At 43.1% G+C, this 20,557-nt stretch overlaps 2 protein-coding genes across 2 annotated transcripts in view; one reads left to right on the top strand and one right to left on the bottom strand.

The window, feature by feature from the left end:
• LOC115895537 (piezo-type mechanosensitive ion channel component 2) overlaps positions 1-15,562 on the top strand; it is a 40,737-nt gene extending 25,175 nt beyond the window's left edge. Inside the window, exons 10-17 of the mRNA XM_030926210.1 lie at positions 1,344-1,491; positions 3,522-3,710; positions 4,068-4,160; positions 5,443-5,615; positions 7,928-8,056; positions 10,506-10,585; positions 12,935-13,118; positions 14,018-15,562. Of these exons, the coding sequence (XP_030782070.1) occupies positions 1,344-1,491; positions 3,522-3,710; positions 4,068-4,160; positions 5,443-5,615; positions 7,928-8,056; positions 10,506-10,585; positions 12,935-13,118; positions 14,018-14,270 (1,249 nt within the window). The 3' untranslated portion in view covers positions 14,271-15,562. The remainder of the gene's footprint in view (positions 1-1,343; positions 1,492-3,521; positions 3,711-4,067; positions 4,161-5,442; positions 5,616-7,927; positions 8,057-10,505; positions 10,586-12,934; positions 13,119-14,017) is intronic.
• ANKRD62 (ankyrin repeat domain 62) overlaps positions 1-20,557 on the bottom strand; it is a 301,061-nt gene that overhangs the window by 54,555 nt on the left and 225,949 nt on the right. The gene's annotated exons all lie outside the window — the stretch shown is intronic.

Genomic DNA, 20,557 nt, shown 5'->3' with positions numbered 1-20,557 from the left:
CACCTGGGAAGGAAGGGGGAGAGGACGAATTCAGCAGTGGGAATCATTGTGGAACTGTTACAATGCTGGCAAAGGAAGATGTCTGCCTCTTGAAACACCTTTCTGTGTTTCATTGCCACAAGCCTGTCCGGGTGCTGTTCTACATTCACCCACATGGGTTAGGATCCTGCATAATTACTGTGATAATATTTGAGAAGGAAAACTAGGGATACATGATCTGTAAGTATTTATATACTTCTGGGCACAACAGAACACAGTATTTGGAGCCTGGACTGTTCCAGAGACCTTGGGAATTCCAAATTATCCTTAGAATTTTTTGTATTCAGTAAGTTCCTCCATTGAAGAGGGGCATTCTTTCTGCCAAACACCAACCTGCACGCCATGACCTGTGTGCTCATGTAGTAAGTGAACCACGCAAAGCACATGTGCTGTTTTATGTGACAAGTTCAGCGGCAGCATCTCCCCTCTGTTCTCTCGCAAATTAAACCACGGCATAAAAAGTGAGACAGTCCGTGGCACTGCTGGCTTCCCCTCAGCCCCAGACAGAAGAGGTGTTGAGCGCCTTCAGATGCTGTGAAGCGCGGAAGGGTGGTGTTTCATTCAGTGCTAGCCTGTGACTGGGCCTGATGTTTCTTCCAGGGATTGGGTTTATATTCACGTGACAGGGCTGAGGCAGCCTAGGGGAGAATTGCTGAGTGGCGATCCACACTGCTGTGAGGGCCCTGGGAGAACCCAGGTTCTCCAGGCTGGGAGACACTCTGTGTCAGTCAAGAGACAAGGAAAATTCTTCAGAGCCTGGAGGAGTCCAGGCCAATCCCTTCTGAACACAACTGAACCACAGAGGCTGAGCCAAGACCATCAACTTGGTACTCCAGCAAGTCCTGCGGCTGAGGGGCCTCACGCCCTGGCTCCCCACAACCTCTCCTCCTCCCTCTGCCTTCATCCATTTGCCCTCATCTTTAACCTACCAGGTGCACCACCCCTGCTTCACTCATCCAGCAGCAGAGCCACAGTCATTCAGCACCCCATGGCCAAGAGTCTCATAACATGAACAAATAAATATGAAAGAAGCTGAGTCACCTTCGCACTTATTTAAAAGTGAGATCCCAGTTGGTTATGATAATCAGAGAAAGGGAAAAGAATGAAAAAATACAAATCCATAGATTCCACTTATAAAATGAAAAGCAGTTGTGTTCCAAGTTGGGTTTTACTGGAAGGGTCACCAGGAGAACTTTTTCTGAGTCATGAGGTTAAAGCAGTAAGGAAGTGCTTGAGCTCCCGGGTGAGCAGGGTGGTGGGGGCCACCTACAAATGTCTCTCTGATGAGATGTGTTTCCTGCCAGGTTTCGCCTCGTGCCCTTTTTGACTGAGCTGAGGGCAGTGATGGACTGGGTGTGGACAGACACGACCTTGAGCCTGTCCAGCTGGATCTGTGTGGAGGACATCTACGCCCACATATTCATCCTGAAGTGTTGGCGGGAGTCGGAGAAGGTAAGAAACCAGGAGATGTGCCTTATTCCTGTCTACTTCTCTTAGATATAGGCTGGTTTTAAGATGAATATGAGCTTCTGCTCACAATGAAGGCATGAGGCAAAACTATCTCAACCTATAAATGTCCCAGTGATTTCCAACCAACTAGAGTTGAGAATTTTAGACTTACTGCCGCCATAGTCATCAATAGCATCCAGATGCTTTCTTCTTTTGGTGACATCATACTGTAGTTATTTGTTAAAAATGGTATATTGCTTGATATATCCCAAAAACTCTTAAATGGCTCCTTTGGGAGCAGAAAAGAATGTGATGTTGTAGAGAAAAGTGGGGCTGGTAGTGGTTTGGACTCATGCTTACTTCTGACTCACTTTTTGAAGAGGGATGGACAATTTAACCTCTTTGTGCAAAGAAAATTGAAGTGCAAATATCTGCTTATTCTGCTGGGTTGAATGTTAAGGTTTAAATATGTCTAGATTACTATTATTTATTGCACTTCTCAAAAGTTTAATATATGAAAGAAGAGTCAGTTGCATAAGAGCAATAGAAACACCCAACAAACATTAGCTGGGGTGGCATGAAATGTCTTTCTTTCTCATCTCAAAATACCCTCCTCGAAAAAGGCTCCTCCGTGTGATTCCTGGTGTGTTCTGCAGCTTTCCCTGGGAATTCCAGCGTTACAGTGATGGGGCCTGTTGTACTGTGGTCTCTGTGTTTATGGGTTGTAAAAGCCACTGCAGTCATGTCCTACTGAGTCCCAGGCCTCTCTGCTGGTTTGTAATCTGCAGCTAGTGCCTATGGGTAAATGGTAGATTATTTTTCCTTATCTTAATCTGCTGAAACGAATGGAACCCTCCTGAAGATAAATCACACTGCCACGTCGGGGAGTGGGGTTGACCCCATGTTCTGCATGTAGCTTGGCCTGAGGGGTAACCCTGAAAGGACAGAGGTCATGGAGCAGCAACAGTGAAGTAAGAACACACATGTACAACAGGAGCAGCTCAATGCCAGACAGCACAGCTCCAACTTCCCCTTGTCCATAGTCTCTAAGCAGGGGGCTTAGTGGGCCCTTCATGAATCTCTATTAAAGTAAACAGAAGCGCCCCCAGCCTTACCGGTGCACGGGCTCCTGTAGGAGAGTGAGCCCCTGCAACACGCACCTGCCCCTCCCCATTCCCTGAAGCCAGCGCCCAGAGGGGGCTTTTCTCATCATACAAATCTTTTTTTTTTTTTTTTGAGGCGGAGTCTCGCTCTGTCGCCCAGGCTGGAGTACAGTGGCCCGATCTCAGCTTACTGCAAGCTCCGCCTCCCGGGTTCACACCATTCTCCTGTCTCAGCCTCCTGAGTAGCTGGGACTACAGGCGCCGCCACCTAGCCCAGCTAATTTTTTGTATTTTTAGTAGAGACGGGGTTTCACTGTGTTAGCCAGGATGGTCTCGATCTCCTGACCTCATGATCCGCCCGCCTCAGCCTCCCAAAGTGCTGAGATTACAGGCGTGAGCCACTGCACCTGTCCCATACAAATCTTACTTTAGGACTCGAACAACATTGTCTTTAAGAACACGTATCATTAATTAAATTAAAAATCATGTTTTTCCACCCTCCAAGGGCAGGGAAGGGTCAATTGAAAGGCACAGATTTTAAATATTCAGGAATTGAAAGTAAAGTATCTTTCTCTCGCATAATCCCTTAAAACCAGAAGGTTCATTCGGCCGGACACTTGATTCCTTGGTCCATGAGTTCATCATCAGCAAAACCCACCCACAGTCTTGAAGGGAGAAGGCCGCTCAAGTCCTCTTGGCCCCTGTGGAAGCACCAGGGGGTGCTGGAGCGACCTCAGGACAGCTTCACATCACTACCTAACTTCGTTTCGAGATTGGGACGAGGTTGCTGTCCCCATGTCAGAGCACACAGAGAAGATTCAGGCCAAATCCATGTTCCCAGCACCGCAGTCAGAGCACTCGCCATCCCCCAGTCCCGCTGCCTGCGGGAAAGCACCCGAGCCTGAGCCTTGTCTGAACTCTGTGTTGCAGAGATACCCTCAGCCGCGGGGCCAGAAGAAGAAGAAAGTGGTGAAGTACGGCATGGGAGGGATGATCATTGTCCTGCTCATCTGCATCGTCTGGTTTCCTCTTCTCTTCATGTCTTTGATCAAATCTGTGGCTGGGGTCATCAACCAGCCCCTGGACGTCTCCGTCACCATTACCCTGGGAGGGTATCAGGTGATCTCTGTGCACACCCCGCCTACCAGAGCCTTGCCCCACGCCACACTCCTTTATGATAGATGCCTGTAGGGTATTTAGTTATGAGCTGCCGACCCCGCTGTCCTGTCTATATTCTGAGTGCTCAGCAAACACGTGATGTATGAAATGAGGCGCCAAAGACATTGAGAGACTAGTTCCCCTCTGGTGTTGAGCATGGGAATAATGACTCCAAAAAGAGATCTTGGATGCCATTTGTCATGGGATAAACATATCCTACATAAATGGGCTAATATCCTACATAAATGTTTTTCTTTTGACTCAGGATGGAGAGAAGAGCTGGGGAATATTGACAACACTGTTCTCTTTGTTTTCCAGCCTATTTTCACAATGAGTGCCCAACAAAGCCAGTTGAAAGTTATGGACCAGCAGAACTTTAATAAATTTATACAAGCTTTTTCTAGGGACACCGTAAGTAAATCCCTATAGTAGATTTCTATGAAGACCTCTCATCCAGGGGAGCTCACTCGTTGTCGTTTAATGCTTTGCCATGGCCTGAGGTGGTGGGAAGAAGGACTTTTCAGGGTTGATCAGTTACATACAGCAGATTCACTTTGATAATCTAAGAAGTTATGTCTTTGTTGTTGAACATTAGTGGTAATAAACATTTAAATATTGATCTATTTTAAAAATTGTTTAACTTTTTAAATTGTGGTATATATTCATCTCTTGACTAGTAGGCCTACTCTGGGAATCTGTCCTAAGAAGTAATTCAAAATATGAGAAAGCTCTGTCTAGGCACTGGCTTATGAGTGCATTCTCTGTATTAGCAGAAGTGGAGGCAATTTGCGGCTCAGCAAACGAGCTGGTTGAGGAAATTAAGGCAGATGTATTAAATGAATTTGATTAGCACTGGATACCCTAGAGGGGTCATAATGGGAGAAGGAGCTTCTACTTTCCATTTTATTTACGTGCCATGTTGTCCAAAGATTTTCTAAGCAACTTATTTTGTAATTAAAAAATTCATTACAGAGACTAAGACTATAAATGACATGACAATTTCTCAAGCTAAAACATAAATTTTAAAAAGGCTATTATTTTTTAAATTACAAAAAATAAGAAATACATCCCCTAAAACTTAAAACAATGATGATGTTCTGGTAGCAGGATGGTGGCTGATGTTATTCTCTTGTCTATATTCCACACTTTTAATAATATAACATAATCCTCATCATTAAAATTTGTCTTACAAATAGTTTTTTTTATTGAAGAGAGTGAATAGGAAGGAGATGCTTCTCTCTTCTGTAAATTATCACCTATAATGCACACGGTCAACACTAATCTGGAACAATGAGCAGTTCTTCAGAGAGGGCTGGGATGTCCTGAGCAGGTTAAGTTTGGTCTCCCTCATGAGAGGGACATTCCCCGATAGGTGATAAATTTCCTTTTTAGTGGAAAGGAAAAATGACACTAAATTATCTGTTTTTCCTTTATTGTTTAACTGGAATGGTTCCACAGCTGTATTGATGGTAGCAACCGCTGGGATTGGGTAATGTAACTGGAAACTGCCCATACCTGTGGGTAAGGAAGCCAAATTAGTGTGATGGAATACTCAAGACCATCCATTATAAAAATATTCCCTTCAAAGGGAGAAACCTTTTCCATACTGCCAGTTCAAAGGAAGAGTAACTGCTTTCTTTATACAGCATGATGCATATAATCTATTTATGCATGTGCATTTGTGCACATACAGGGTGCTATGCAATTTCTGGAAAATTATGAAAAAGAAGACATAACAGTAGCAGAACTGGAAGGAAACTCAAATTCTTTGTGGACCATCAGCCCACCCAGTAAGCAGAAAATGATACACGAACTCCTGGACCCCAATAGTAGCTTCTCTGTTGTTTTTTCATGGAGTATTCAGAGGTAGTTACTGTATTTCCATGCATAATTTATCCCTTCCCCCAGTCTAAACATGGAGTTGGGGGATGGAGGGTGTGGTGGGATGGAAGAATGGAAACTTTAGATTAATGTGGATCTTACTTTGTCATTACCGCCTTGGGAACTTACCTTCAATGCCAAAGCTAACATTTTTGTTTATTAAATAATGACTTGCCTAGGAATCATTAACCAGACTAAGAACTTCTTAGTTTTCCTTTTTTGCTGTTTTTAGCTAACTTTCGTTTTTTGGTTTTGGGGTTTGCTGTTGTTGTTGTTGTTTATTTTTGCATTTCAAAATCCATTGTATTTTATTACCTTAATGTACAATTGGTGAAACAACACTTAAATTTCAAATGTTTCTTACTATAATGCAAAAGAGTATTACTCTGAACACCTCCCTCGTGCATCACTTACATTACTATTATAAATCTACCACAGGGAGCCTCTCCACTTAGATTTTCCTCATGCATCTTACATTTCACTGTCCATAATCTTCCGTGGAAAAGGAAGTGAATGATGCCCACTGGAGACAGAAAGGCTAGCTCTGATGCAGTGAGAACTGACCATGTGCTTTCACATAAACACTAAGAAATGAAGGCAGAGCATCAAGTGATTTGAAAGTTGATTTAAATTCATATGTGGTTTCAGAAAATCTAAACTTTTTTCAATGCAAAAAAAAATTTGAATGTAACTATAAATCTCAAAAAAATCAATATCCTGCTCCTTTTAAACTGAAATCCAAATAAATTTCATATTTTAATGTTGGGTTATTCTAGATAATAACTTTAGTTTTTAAAGAGAGGCTGGCAGTGAGTTCTGTGAGCAAGAAACAGAGGTAGAGAGAAGAGAGGCAAGGTGATGATTTATAAAATGAAACAGTCTGGGTGAATTCTACAACTTCCACGAAAGGGTGAAGTTTGGTCTTAATGATAAAGAAATTTCAGGCTGATTGTGGTGGCTCACACCTGGAATCCTGGCACTTTGGGAGACCGAAGTGGGCAGATCACTTGAAGCCAGGAGTTTGAGACCAGCCTGGCCAACATGGCGAAACTCTGTCTTTACTAAAAATACAAAAATTAGCCAGAAGGTAGTAGCACACACCTGTAATCCCAGCTACTCAGGAGGCTGAAGCAGGAGAATTGCTTGAACCAGGGAGGCAGAGGTTGCAGTGAGCTGAGATCATGCCACTGCACTCCAACCTGAGTGACAGAGCAAGATTTCGTCTCAAAAAAAAAAAAAGGAAAGAAAGAAAAAGAAAAAGAAATTGCAGCCTCTGGAGGCCCAGATTATCACTTGCATTCCACCAATACTGGGGAAGCCCTACCTGACCCCCTTCCCAAGTGTGAGATGTGAGGGCAGCTTGGCCGTCTCCGAAGGGAGAGACTTCCTGAGAGTCCTCTCTGCCCAGCCCGAGCCAGTGGCCAGCACGTGGCCCCTGCTTTGTTTTTCCTTGTGTTGGTAGAAAGAGCATATCTTAGCAGAAGTTCTCACATCCGAATACTGCATCCAAAGCCCAATAGTTTAGTGATGCAGTTTTGGGAACCTCAACATAATACACCAGTTGATTAACTTAGTTCTTTCATCACAGTTTTGAGATTTAGAACCCTAAGCAAGCTTATTTGGGCAGGCAAGTAGTAGGTTCATTTGGGTCCATGAGACCGACTCGTTAGAATTAAGAAAGAAGCATGACAGTTACAGAAGAATGCCTTCTAGCATCTAAAATTTACAAGGAAATAGTTTTAAAAAATTCAAAGTGGGGCTGTTCAGAATGTAAAGAACTCTGTCAATCCCATTTTCTCCTTTTCAGGGTCCCAAATTCCTCATGTCCAACTCTGTATAAATTACCAAAAATTTACTTTCTAGCCTTTTCTTTAAAGAGCTACCAAAAAAAAATAGAAACCAACAAAACAATTAAAATTCAATTTCTGACTGAATATTCTTTTTAACACATGGAGTCTGTTTATCATCGTGGAGACTAACATCATTGGGTTGATAAAAGAATATTTTAGAAACTCATATTAAAACATCAGGATGGGTTCTCTTTTGATGAGCAGGTTCCTCCTCTTTCTCACCTTCGACTCTGTTTTAAAAGTGTTCGTGGCCTCCTTGGGCTCTATTAACTCAGTTGTCTAAGAAGCTGAGCGTTGAGGTGAAGCAGACTGAAAGGGTCTGGATTGACAATTGTGGACCCAATGAAAACGTGGTGACATTAATCACATTAAGAGTTAAATATGTTGTAAATCTCTTTTCCAGACTTCTGAATAATCATTGACATTAAGCTTTTTTTTTCTTCGCAGAAACTTAAGTCTGGGTGCAAAATCGGAAATAGCAACAGATAAGCTTTCTTTTCCTCTTAAAAATATTACTCGAAAGAATATCGCTAAAATGATTGCAGGCAACAGCACAGAAGGTTCAAAAACACCAGTGTAAGTTTATTTTTCTTACTAATAGAGCTTTGTTAAGTATATGCACCTGGTCCAAAATGTCCATCTACAGATTCATGTGTATGAGGAATGCAACTTCATTCTTTGGTAACACAAAGTTAATTTCTATTTGGAGGCCCCATTTTGTAAGATTAAAGAAACTTAATCTCAGCTGTGGAGTTTTCTGTCCACTGTCCCCAGGGTTATGTTTATGTTCTGAATGAGGGTTTGGGCCAGGCGTGGTGGCTTATGCCTATAATCCCAGCATTCTGGGAGGGTGAGACAGGTGGATGCCCTGAGGTCGGGAGTTCAAGACCAGCCTGACCAACATGGTGAAACCCTGTCTCTACTGAAAATACAAAGATTAGCTAAGCGTGGTGGTGCACACCTATGATCCCAACTACTCGGGAGGCTGAGGCATGAGAATCGCTTGAACCCTTGAGGCAGAGGTTGCAGTGAACCAAGATCGCGCCACTGCACTCCAGCCTGGGCAACAGAGCGAGACTCCATCTCAAAAAAAATAAACAAATAAATAATAAAAAACAAATGAATGAGGGTTTGTATGGTGCCAGGCTCCAGGAAGCTCATCAGTGCATGGAAAGTGCTAGCCCGCTGGGCTTCCACTGAGAGAGACATTCTTCTTCCAGGTCTGTCTTCAGTCTGCAGAGTAGCTGTCTCCCTCAGCTATTGGGACCCATTCTGGGGCACACTAGAAATCATCAAGCTGATTCTCATGCAATTTGGAGGTGTGGGAGCTCCGGCAGGTCCACCTGGGTTCACCTGACCCAATATAATATGTGCCCAGTGGTACCTCATTCGCCCCTGGGGGTACTGGGCTCTTGGTGCCTCTAAGGGCCCTATTCAGGAATGTGACATGGGACTGCACTAAAATGACCCAAGCCTCTTGTCATTCGTGTTTGCCACCTGATCGTGGGCACCCACTTCACTCATTCACCCTCAGTGGAAGGAGGTGGGGCTCAAGGTTCCTTCTTAGGGAGCCACTAGTGTCAAGCACATTCTCCTCCCACTCTCTGTCCACCTGGCCCAAAAAGTATTGATCTCATCTCTGGATGACAAACCTTGCTCTTCTCTGACCATAATCACCAAAAGCCAGGCAAAGACCCTGTGAGACCGTTTTCTACTATTATTCCTGCCTCTGGGTCTCTGAATGGGGATAGAGCATACAGGGTTAAGGAGTACAAAGGGTAAAAGGAAATTTGGGGAAAAAATATTATATATCTCAAAATATTATCCTGTCACTTAAGTACTCCACTTCCAACAGATGCAAGCTGAGATGTTTAGATTCTAATATATGAACTAGCAAGAAAAAAAATGATATGGATCTAAAACTGCTAAACATAATAGTTCAGGCATCCACCAGTGATGCCCTCAGTTTTGTCTTCCAGACTGCCCTGGCCCCATTGTAATGCATGGAATATACACATCACCAGGGTGCAGGCCTTAGAAGTATTCCCAGATTGAGATATGTTTTGCAACTCACTAAAGTTGAAGGGCCCTTGGAGACTGTCAGATCCTTTCCCATCACTTCCCAGATGAGAAGGCGTGTCTACTCAAGAATGTATTCAAGGCACTAGGCTTGTGGGAGGCAGAGGTCACTCGAGGTCCAGGCCACCATCTCTCTTCACCTCTCACTCCCCTCTAGATCAGTTCATGCAGTCTACTTGCGTATTAGTCCATTCTCATGCTGCTAATAAAGACTTACCTGAGATTGGGTAATTTATAAAGGAAAGAGGTTGAATTGACTCACAGTTCCACATGGCTGGGGAGGCCACACAATCATGGCGGAAGGCGAAGGAGGAGCAAAGGCACATCTTGCATGGTGGTGGGCAAGGGAGCGTGTGCAGGGGAACTGACCTTTATAAAACCATCAAATTTCATGAGACGTTTTCACTGTCACGAGAACAGCATGATGATGGAGGAAAACCTGCCCCCATCATCCAGTTACCTCCCACCAGTCCCTGCCGTGACACGTGGGGATTATGGGAGCTACAATTCAAGATGATATTTGGGTGGGGACACAGTCAAACCATATCAGCCTGATTATAGATATGTTTGAAAATCTAAAAATTAAAATTTGAAGTGTGCTCAATGGTATGGTTAAGAATTAGAGGATCTTAGTAAGAAAGAGTGCCCCTTAGCTTCAGAAACAAGCTGCAGAATTGGGAAAAGGCCTGTGGCTGTTTGTAAGCCATCACCCAGCTTGTTGTACAGACTTACATGCAGATCCGGATAAAGCTCCGTGAATTTGCTCCACATCAGAGAGTTTTGATTGTAATAGGAACCCATAAATTCTGATGTCTACACATTGTACAGATATGTGACATTTCCACCATGATTTGGTGATACAAGGTCAACAATAAGAATAAGAAATCAATTTTAGATGGTAAAACAATTAACATGTAATTATATCTTTTTCTTTCTTAATGTACAGGACCATAGAAAAGATTTATCCATATTATGTGAAAGCACCTAGTGATTCTAACTCAAAACCTATAAAGCAACTTTTATCTGGTAAGAATGAGAAAAATTTGTTTCAGAATTGTTTTCAATCTTAGTTTTATTCAGTTTCAACAGTGTGTGTTTGGGCCTTCATCAGACTACTTTTTAGCTATCTCTTCCTGTGTGACAAGACGTATAAAACCTCTGCCTGCCTTCACTAGCCCAAAGGAGTCACTCATTCAGTTGGGACCCACATTCTTCATTTTCTCTTTTTCATTGATATGGAACTTGATTGACTTAAATTCACACCAAGTTTCTTATAGTACTGATTCATCAGATTATAGACTTGTTTCTATTAGCAGCCAGATTACTGACAGGAAACTGCCTCATACATTGTTAAATATGTCTGCCCCTCACAATAAGAACAGTAAAAAGATAGCATGAAATGCACTTGATTCCGCCCAAGAATTAGTAAGTATCACTAGAGGCACTTTAGTGATTTAATTTTCCCAATATAACTTGGATGGTATAAATTCATGTTTCCTGGATTCTATTAATTATCAAGAATTGCTTGATTCCATGACTTGAACCAGAAGCAGATGTATAGATCTGGACAACGTGGAAAACCAGTGCAGTTATCTGGCACACAGTCATTCATTCTCCAACATGGGCCGTTCACTACGTACTAGGCAATAGGCCAGACACTGGAGCCTGGGCTCCGTGCTGCTGTGTTTAGCTAGAAAGACGCAGACATAAGTGAAGAGTTGGAAAGCTACACAGAGATTGGCCTGGTAGAGGCCCAGTGGAGGGCCCTGGGGATGGGCAAAAGACCAGGCTCCATATCACACACGTTTCTTCCTCAGCAGTAAATAAGTATCTCTTGCAAGGTATTTGCAAGACGCATTAAGAAATTTGCTATTTCCCTTTCAGTCAGGAATAGTTGTAGAAATGTTTCATCTGGGCATGCAGATTGCTCAACAATCAGTCATTCCCCAGGAAATAATTCTGTCCCTCCACAAGCTCTTCCTGAGCTGACGCTATGCTGCAGGCTCCTGTGTTTCCTCCTTACAGCTGTCTCCCGACTTCAGAACCAACATTCCTCCTGTTCCTGTGTGTTCTGCATGGTTCACCCTCTTCCTTGATAAGGACTTTGGCTCTAGCAGGATCATACTGTGCCTTACTCTTCTTCATTGATTCATCCTTCCATGCCATAGACATTTTTTGTCAAGTACCATTCTTGGATTCCTACCATCTAGGACAAGCTTGTCGAACCCGCATCCCATGGGCTGCCTGTGACCCAGGACAGTGTTGAATATGGCCCAACACAAATCCGTAAACTTTCTTAAAACATTATGAGATTTTTTTGTATTTTTTTTTTTTTTTTTTTTTTTTTAGCTCATAAGCTGTCCTTGGTGTTAGTATATTTCCTGCGTGACCCAAGGCAATTCTTCTTCCATTGTGGCCCAGGGAAGCCAAAAGATTGGACACCCGTGATCTAGGAATTCAGTATGAAATGATGCTGATGTGGCTCCCACCGTCACAGAGTTTAGTTTATAGTCACCACCATGTTTCTCAGGGGAAGCACCAGTATCGTTGGCAGGAGTGGAATCTTCTTGAAAAGACCTATACAGTGTCACTACAGGCTTCTTCTTACTGTATTTTTTACAGCTCGTTTGCATTCACCCTAAGCTCCAATAAAAGTAATTATTGACCCGATATTATGGTTCTCAGAGATTTGCTGAGCTGTGTCCCATCACCCTGCCTGAAATGAGCTTCCCTCCTCACCCAGCTTCACCTATTGAAGTTCTCACTCGGCAAATCTCAGCTCAGAAGTTATCTGCTCTGTGAGGCACCCATGGAGCATGCTATCCAGAAGTGGTGTCTCTAAGCCAACAGAGCTTGTCAGTGCTGGTCCTATGGTGGCTGTCATGTGCTCATAAATTGTACTCATGTACATAGTCTTTTCCCATGGAGATAAGGAACAATGTTATATGCAGTTTTGGAGCCCTTTAGCACCTAATGGAGTGCCTTCCTCCCATGAGACATTGAGCAAATGTTGCTAAGATGAATGGACTGGTTGATTCGATCACAAGTCAGCGATGTGGTTTTTTAAGAGTCTACAGAGTCATTTGGGATTATCAGCTCAGCCGCTCAGGTGGTGGATCCTCCACTTGTGCCCTGTGGTTTCGCTGCCGTGCCCATGTAGCAACAGCAGCTGACCTCTCTCACTGAAAAGGAAAATCACTTGGATACCCAGGGCCACTCTTCCTTGTCCATCCCCGCTTTTAGCACGTCCATGCATCCTTTTCAACCTGGAACCTTGTGCTACCGTTAGTAACCAGATCTTGCCATCTGAAAACATTTTTGCATTACATCCTAAAATTCTCATGCTGACTTGATTTTGTGTTTCTACCCTTCTAGAAAATAATTTCATGGATATTACCATCATTTTGTCCAGAGACAATACAACTAAATATAACAGTGAGTGGTGGGTTCTCAACCTGACTGGAAACAGAATATACAATCCGAACTCTCAGGCCCTGGAACTGGTGGTCTTCAATGACAAAGTCAGTCCCCCAAGTCTGGGGTTCCTGGCTGGCTATGGGTAAGGACTCATTGAACAATTCACAGTTACAAGAGTCTACTTCTGTATCATAGAAAGTTGAGAGTGGGAAACCTTTAATCTTCTTAGAATTCACTAATTTTAGAGCTGCAATATTAAAATGCACACGTCCTTGGTCCTTCATTTCAAAAAATCAGGCACCAGAGTCCCAAAGAGATGAAAATGCCCAGTGTGACTCACACAGCCCAGGCATATGGCTTCTTCACTCCACGTCTTCCTGTTAAGGCACAGTTTAATGCAATCCAGTGTTTACATTTAGAAACTGGCATGGAAATACCACTTTTCTGCTTAGATTTCCTTCTAATCCTTAGCACATTGATCTATCAGACATCCCACTTTTGAACTTCTGAACAATTGCATCATGTTCTGATGCTTAAATCCTAGGACATGCACATCCCCACAAGACACAAATATAAAGTATTATATTTCTCAAAGTTAGCCTCATAAGAAATGATTTTCACCCAGAATTTGATAAAAAATTAATCTGAGAGACAGTATTGCTAAAAAGAAAGGAGCCTGCCACAGAAAATCATATATAATCACATTTCTACCAAATATATGATTTATGCATTTAATATATGCAATAAAACCACCTGAAATTCATACATGAAACGGTTAGCATTGATTATTTTCAGAGTGTGAGATTGTAAAGGACTTTTATTTGTTCAAGTCTAACAGTTCTGTAATACATAATTCTATTTTCTATTTATAATAATTCTATTATAAAAAGTCAACTTTTTAACCAAAGGGAAAAAATGTGAGATTTGATATGCTTATTTCTTCTATGGAATTTGAGACAAAATAATATTTTTTTCTTTTAGACATGCTTTATTAACTATATTTAACTGCTATATGCAATTTCTACTCACTGTTTTTTTCAGTATTATGGGATTATATGCTTCCGTTGTGCTTGTGATTGGGAAATTTGTCCGAGAATTCTTCAGTGGGATTTCTCACTCCATCATGTTTGAAGAGCTTCCAAATGTGGATCGAATTTTGAAGTTGTGCACAGATATTTTTTTAGTTCGAGAGACAGGAGAACTGGAACTAGAAGAAGATCTCTATGCCAAATTAATATTCCTGTATCGCTCACCAGAGACAATGATCAAATGGACTAGAGAGAAAACAAATTGAAACCTTAGAACACAGACTGCAAATAATGTTAACATTTGAATTTTTTTTAAAAGCACAATATTCTCATAAGAGCTAAGCATTTCTAGTTCAATGGAAATGGTTTGCTTCTCTTCTGACAGGTAGACAAAAGGAACTGACATCCTTTTGCAGTAAAAGCTACCTTGCAAGTTAAGGCACTGTTGAAAATGTTATTTGTAACTCCATTTCTCTGAAATCAGGGCTACTTGCTTTATGTTTTAGTCAACAGTGTCTTGCATTCTGACCATGTGAAGGAATCATGTATGGGCCCCGTCCCTAAGAGAAACAGAAGAGGAGTCAGATGGAAAGATGCCTGTGTTTTCCTCTGTGGGCCCGTGCCCTTCCTGGAGAGATGCTACAATGCAATATACAGCACTCCATCCCCAGTGGGGAAGCTGCTGTGATGAGACTAGATGAGCCTTCAACACACTCAGAATATGCAACAGCAATAGGGAGCAGACAGCTCCTACCTGTGTTTCTAGGGGCAAAAGAGAGGGAACTAATTGCCCATGAAGACGCCAGTGGAAGGATCAGCCTCATTCTAAGCAAAAACATAACATTAGTGATACTCTTACTGCCTTATCTTAACCAAGGACTAATAAGATACCTTTCCATTAAACACCAGTGACTGACTTCTCAGGAAAAAAAAAAAAAAAAAAAAAAAAAAAGCAGCAAAACAAATGGTGTGGACACCTGCTTTGTTGTGGTCCAGCAGTGACCGGCTTCAATGAGGGGAACCGTTCTGGAGGGCTGCGGTCTCCTGTGCAAACAGACGTGAGGCAGAAGAGTGAAAAGGCCGGCCCAGTGGGACCTGGAATACTTTGTAACTCTTTAAGAACTGAGGTCAGGACCGCTCTGCTGCCTTCCCCGCCCCTCAGCGTGCTTTTTCCCATTTCCATGATTTAAGGCAAGGGTTTTTCCAGTATGTGACATTTTCCTTCCTGTTTTTCAGGTCTATCAAAGAGTTTACATATTCCAATTCACATTTTTACATCTGAGACGGGTTTTTTAAGTTCATAATTATGAAAGAAATATGTATATTGAGCTTGGGGAAATAAAAATGGCCTTTTCTTAAATTATTATTATTGGTAATACAACCTCTTCATTAAATAACAATGTAGCATGAAAAATTTATGATTTAAATGTAGTTTTCATTCCATATTAAGATACAGTTTCTGAGAAGAATCATTGAATGGACTAGAATATGTCAAAAATTGATCCTGTGTAGTTTGGGTTCAGGGCTGACTTAAAATAAAGCACATCCTGCAAAGTCATTTTAAGAATACTCCTTATTTTGCTTTTTTGCATGAAATAGAAAACGGATTGTTTTGATACAGTGTACAGTTTTTTTTTTTAATCAACTGAAATAAGAATCCACTTCTTGCTGGTTCTGTTTTGTTTTCCTCATCTAAACAGAAAACAACTAATAAATAATTTCCAAAAAGGAAACTATTACAGTGAATATGGAGCTTTAAAAAAGTAGCAGACTTCAAATGATGTTGTGTCTTGTACAGAATTAATTAGTGCATACTTATTCTTACACGGTGAAAGCCAGCACGCTTCCCCCTGCGGAGATAAACTGCTTCCGTCACTGCAACAATAAACTCAAACCACTTAGTGGAACTCTTGCACGAAGGTCTAATTTCCCAACAGCAGAAAGAATCACCGTGCATATCTGGTTGTGAGTTCTTTCTTTAAAAAAAAAAAAGTCAACAAGAAATTTCCAGAAAGCAAATTGTAGCTCATGTAGAAAAGATGAGGCATAGGAAAATGCTCGTGAGAAGAAAACGTACAGATTAGAGGATACCAGAATTGAAATATTCCTCAAGAAAACAATTTGCAGGGTGTAAGGCAAAAGCCTCCAGATGCGTTAAGAGAGGAACATATTGCAGGAAAGAGTGCTGGCCAAAGAAGGCATTCCTTCCAGAACTGCGTGTGCGGACTGGAAATCACACAGAGAATGCCAGAGCCTGGCTTCTGGTCCTGGCCCAGCACTGTGGGGCTGGGAGACCTGGGCAAAGGGGTCTCTCACCCTCCTCAAGCCTCCTTTATCTGACACCATCAGGGATCATCAGGCTCTGCACAACAACATGCTAAGGCTCAAAGGCCGCCCACCCCGGCCAAGCAGCCTGCTGCTACCTTAGATTGGGTTCTCTAGAGATAAACTCTGAGACACAGTCACATGAGGTCATTTTTGGGCAGTGATCACAGGTTATACAGGTCACGGAGGAAGGCAGGACCAGGCAGAGAGAAGCTGCAGTTGCCACTGAGCCCTGGAGCTGGGGTAGCCCTCCCTTTATCCCAAGCTAAGCCAGGGGTGTTTGGATCCCATACCAGCAAGCCATTGTCATATCCATCCCCTGGGCAAGGACTTAACCTTTCATGAGGCACCTCCCTGCAGGCTGGGGGTTTTTGCCTTTGAGGGACAGGGCCAGCCATGGGCGTGTGGGAGTCCAGAGGGAATCCTAGGAGATTGCATTACCCATCGCTGTCTACTCTTGGACACTGACTTCTACAGTAAGCTTGTGAGGCCTTACCTCTCTTGCAAGGGAAGAGCGGAGGGAAAGGAGCTACAGGCCCACCTGCAGCTGGTTTCAAGGCCAGAGTGAGACTCATCACCCATCCCTCTGGCACCATTACGAGATCCCTTCTCCCTTGGCCAGCAGCCCTGGCGGGGTCAGCTAGACCCTGAAGCTGAGGGGCCCAAGGTCCTGGTTTCAAGCTCTCTTCAGGTCCTGGCTGCAGCTTTGCCTCTTTGTCATTCACATGAGGCACCAAGCACCAAAGAGGGATGATCCCCTGAGCACCAACATATTCTTCCCGCCCGGCTGGGTGGCAACAGCCTCCTCGTTCTGCTGACCTGGGTCGATTAGCCCAGTCAGTAAGGCGACCCCTTGCCTTGCCGTATGTGTGGCATTTGTTCCTTTACTGTCCTTCTGACTGAGTCATCCCTTCTGAAACCATGTTTTACTTTTTCGCTAATTTCCTGAATGCTAACTCATTTCTGAGTTTTCTAATTCTGATTTTTATTGTTCATTCAGGTCTTCTATTTTTTCTGAATTTATGTTACTTCATTTTGAAACACTGGATTATGGTTTCCACCCATTGGTGAGCATGTCTTTCTGGCAAACTTTGACAGTCTCAAAGGCCACAAGCCCGCCCCTTACTCTTTCTCACCAGCCACATTTGGTGTTGGATCGAGGCACAGTCCTTTTCTCTTGCTCCTTTGCAGGGGACGTTTGTTTCCCTGACGTTAGGGTAGGAAGCCCTTCCAGCGTCGCAGCTCTGGAGGCCCCTCCACTGTGGTTTTCACTGGTTCCCAAGTGCGCCCTTCCTTCCTCAGACCTCGGCTCTGTCCCCGCCCACTCTGAGCCCTCTCTTCCCAGTAGCAACTCGTCTGCACCGCAGGGACTCTGCCCAGCAGCTTCTTCTCAGGGCTGATGCAGCACGGGGCCTGGTCCTGGGAGGGAGCTTCAACCTGTCACTTTGGAGAGTTCACAGGCCCAGCCCTGCGCAGCCCCTCACCCACCCATGAGCATGGGGAAAAATCCTCCAGGGTCCAGGGGCCATCTCTTATGTGGGTGAACTGACCCCAGCTCTGCCTGGCAAGACCGTCCTCGTTCCTCTCTTCTCCCACATGTGACGGGCTTCTCCTGCAGGTGTCCTGTCATTCTTTGGAGTCCAGATCTGTCCTGGTCTAGTTCTCATCTGCATTTCTTTTGTTTGTGGGGGAGGCGATAGGGAGTGACTGAGGCAGTGCCAAGCTCTAGGCCGCACTACCTTTACCGGCCCAGAATTCCCCTGCACAGAGTCTGTAAGCACAGTATTGAATGAGGGAAGAATATGTTAAATTTCTCAGAGAAAACGGTCTGAAGCTACATTGACCAAGTTAGATTTGGCATAAAAGCACTTGGTACAAACAGCGCACACAAATGATTGGATCTCAGAGTCTACATTGGTTTTGAATAAGGGACATTTTTAAAAATTAAAATATTATTCTTAATTAAAGTGTTATCTTAAGACATAGGTACCTGTGCTTATATTCCCACATATTTTTTTTGAACACACTTGCCTATTATTCAACCTATTTTATTAGGATTTTCAGAGTACTGTTTTCCCCTGTTGTTTATTTGCTTTCTAGTTTATAAATCTGTTTTTATCTTTCTTATTTTTTTCACTTCTTTGTGTTATTCGATATTCTTCTTCTGACCTTTTGGGTTGGATATATAGCTCGGTATTGAGCTATCTACAGTGTGTCCCAAATCAGAAGTATAAATGCTGCAAACTTAGAGAACTCATCATTTAGAAGTTTATTTAAATATTCCACATTTCTTCAGCTTTGCAGATTGGAGTATTACATTTCAGCTTCTAGGCTGCATGTGAGACGGCAGATTGGAGTATTACATTTCAGCTTCTAGGCTGCATGTGAGACGGCGTCCAGATGTTCATCCAGAGCCGCAGCATGGCAGAGGCCTTGTTGTTCACTGGCAGTCTCCATCAGGCCTTCTGTTGCGGGATGTTCTTTGGAGGATCTTCAAAGGCAACCTTCCCGTGGCTGCTTCTCTGTGTTTGCAGTTTGAAAATGGACTAGAGGCCGGGCGCGGTGGCTCAAGCCTGTAATCCCAGCACTTTGGGAGGCCGAGACGGGCGGATCACGAGGTCAGGAGATCGAGACCATCCTGGCTAACACGGTGAAACCCCGTCTCTACTAAAAATACAAAAACTAGCCGGGCGAGGTGGCGGGCGCCTGTAGTCCCAGCTACTCGGGAGGCTGAGGCAGGAGAATGGTGTAAACCCGGGAGGCGGAGCTTGCAGTGAGCTGAGATCTGGCCACTGCACTCCAGTCCGGGCGACAGAGCGAGACTCCGCCTCAAAAAAAAAAAAAAAAGAAAAGAAAATGGACTAGAACCACTAGCACAAGACAGTGGTTGGCTTGACTGTCCATAGCAAAGATATTAGTATCTTAAATGTTTAAATCATTATCCTTTACGATGTGGCCTTTTCTAAGTTTGTAGTATTTATACTTCTAACACCGTTACAGTTTAAACCTGCAGTAAGACCTTTGGGAAGCCCTGTGTTTTCTTCCACGTAAGACTAAGTTCTGTACCTGAGACCTTCGCAGCAGGGTTGTCGCAGACGTCCAGAAGCACGGCAGGTGTAGGCGTCAGAGCAAACCAGACGGTGAGGAAGGGGAGAGAGGCTCACGGAGGGAATGTCCTGGAGGGAAGTTCGAAGAGACAGAGGAACTTCAGCAATTATGCTAGCATCGCGGACCTGACCCCACTGGAGTTTCTTTAAGGTGTTCAGGGAAAACCAGATAGAACTGTGCCTAGGCCACACTACCTTTACCGGCCCAGAATTCCCCTACGCAGAGTCTATAAGAACAGTATTGAATGAGAGAAGAATACGTTAAATTTCACAGAGAAAACAGTCTGAAACTATATTGGCCAAGTTAGATTGGGCATAAAAGCACTTGGTACAAACAGTGCCCAGAAATGATTGGTTCTCAGAGTCTACATTGCTTTGAATAAGGGGCACCCAGGCCCTTACTCCATGTTCAGGGGCAGAGAAAGATTGCTGGAGATGGTTTCAGGAGCTGCGAGACTAATAATATCAATAGTGTTCCAGTATTTCCTCTTATGATTTCATGTGTCAAACCCAGTGCTAAAAGCGTATTAGGGAAAATCACTTTCACTAAAAGGAAGACGGGAAGGAACAAAAGGGAAGAGAAGGCCACAAAGCAACGAGAAAACAAGATAGTAAGAGCAGCCCTCACTTACCCATAATAACAACGAATGTAAATGGACTGAACTCGCCAATCAAAAGACATACGTGGCAGAATGGATTTAAAAAAAAGACCCATTTATCTGTTGCCTACAAGAAACACACTTAACCTCCAAAGACACACATAGTCTGAAAATAAGGGAATGGAAAAGATTCCCTGCCAATGGAAACCAAAAAAAAAAAAAAAAAAAGAAGAGAGAGAGAGAGCAGAAATAACTATACTTATGTTAGACAAAATAAACTTTACAACAACTATTAGAAAAGACAAAGAATGCCACTAGATAATGACAAAGGGGTCAATTTAGCAAGAAGACATAACGATTGTAAATATATATGCCCTCAACACTGAAGCACCTAGATAGATAAAGAAAATATTACTATAGTTAGAGAGCTAGAGCTCCATACAATAATAGCTGGACACATCAGTGCCCCACTTTCAGCACTGAACAGATCTTCCACACAGAAAATTAAGAAACAATGAACTT

This window comes from Rhinopithecus roxellana, chromosome 21 (assembly GCF_007565055.1).
Source record: "Rhinopithecus roxellana isolate Shanxi Qingling chromosome 21, ASM756505v1, whole genome shotgun sequence".
NCBI lineage: Eukaryota > Metazoa > Chordata > Mammalia > Primates > Cercopithecidae > Rhinopithecus > Rhinopithecus roxellana.
This window is presented reverse-complemented; position numbering and strand designations above follow the sequence as displayed.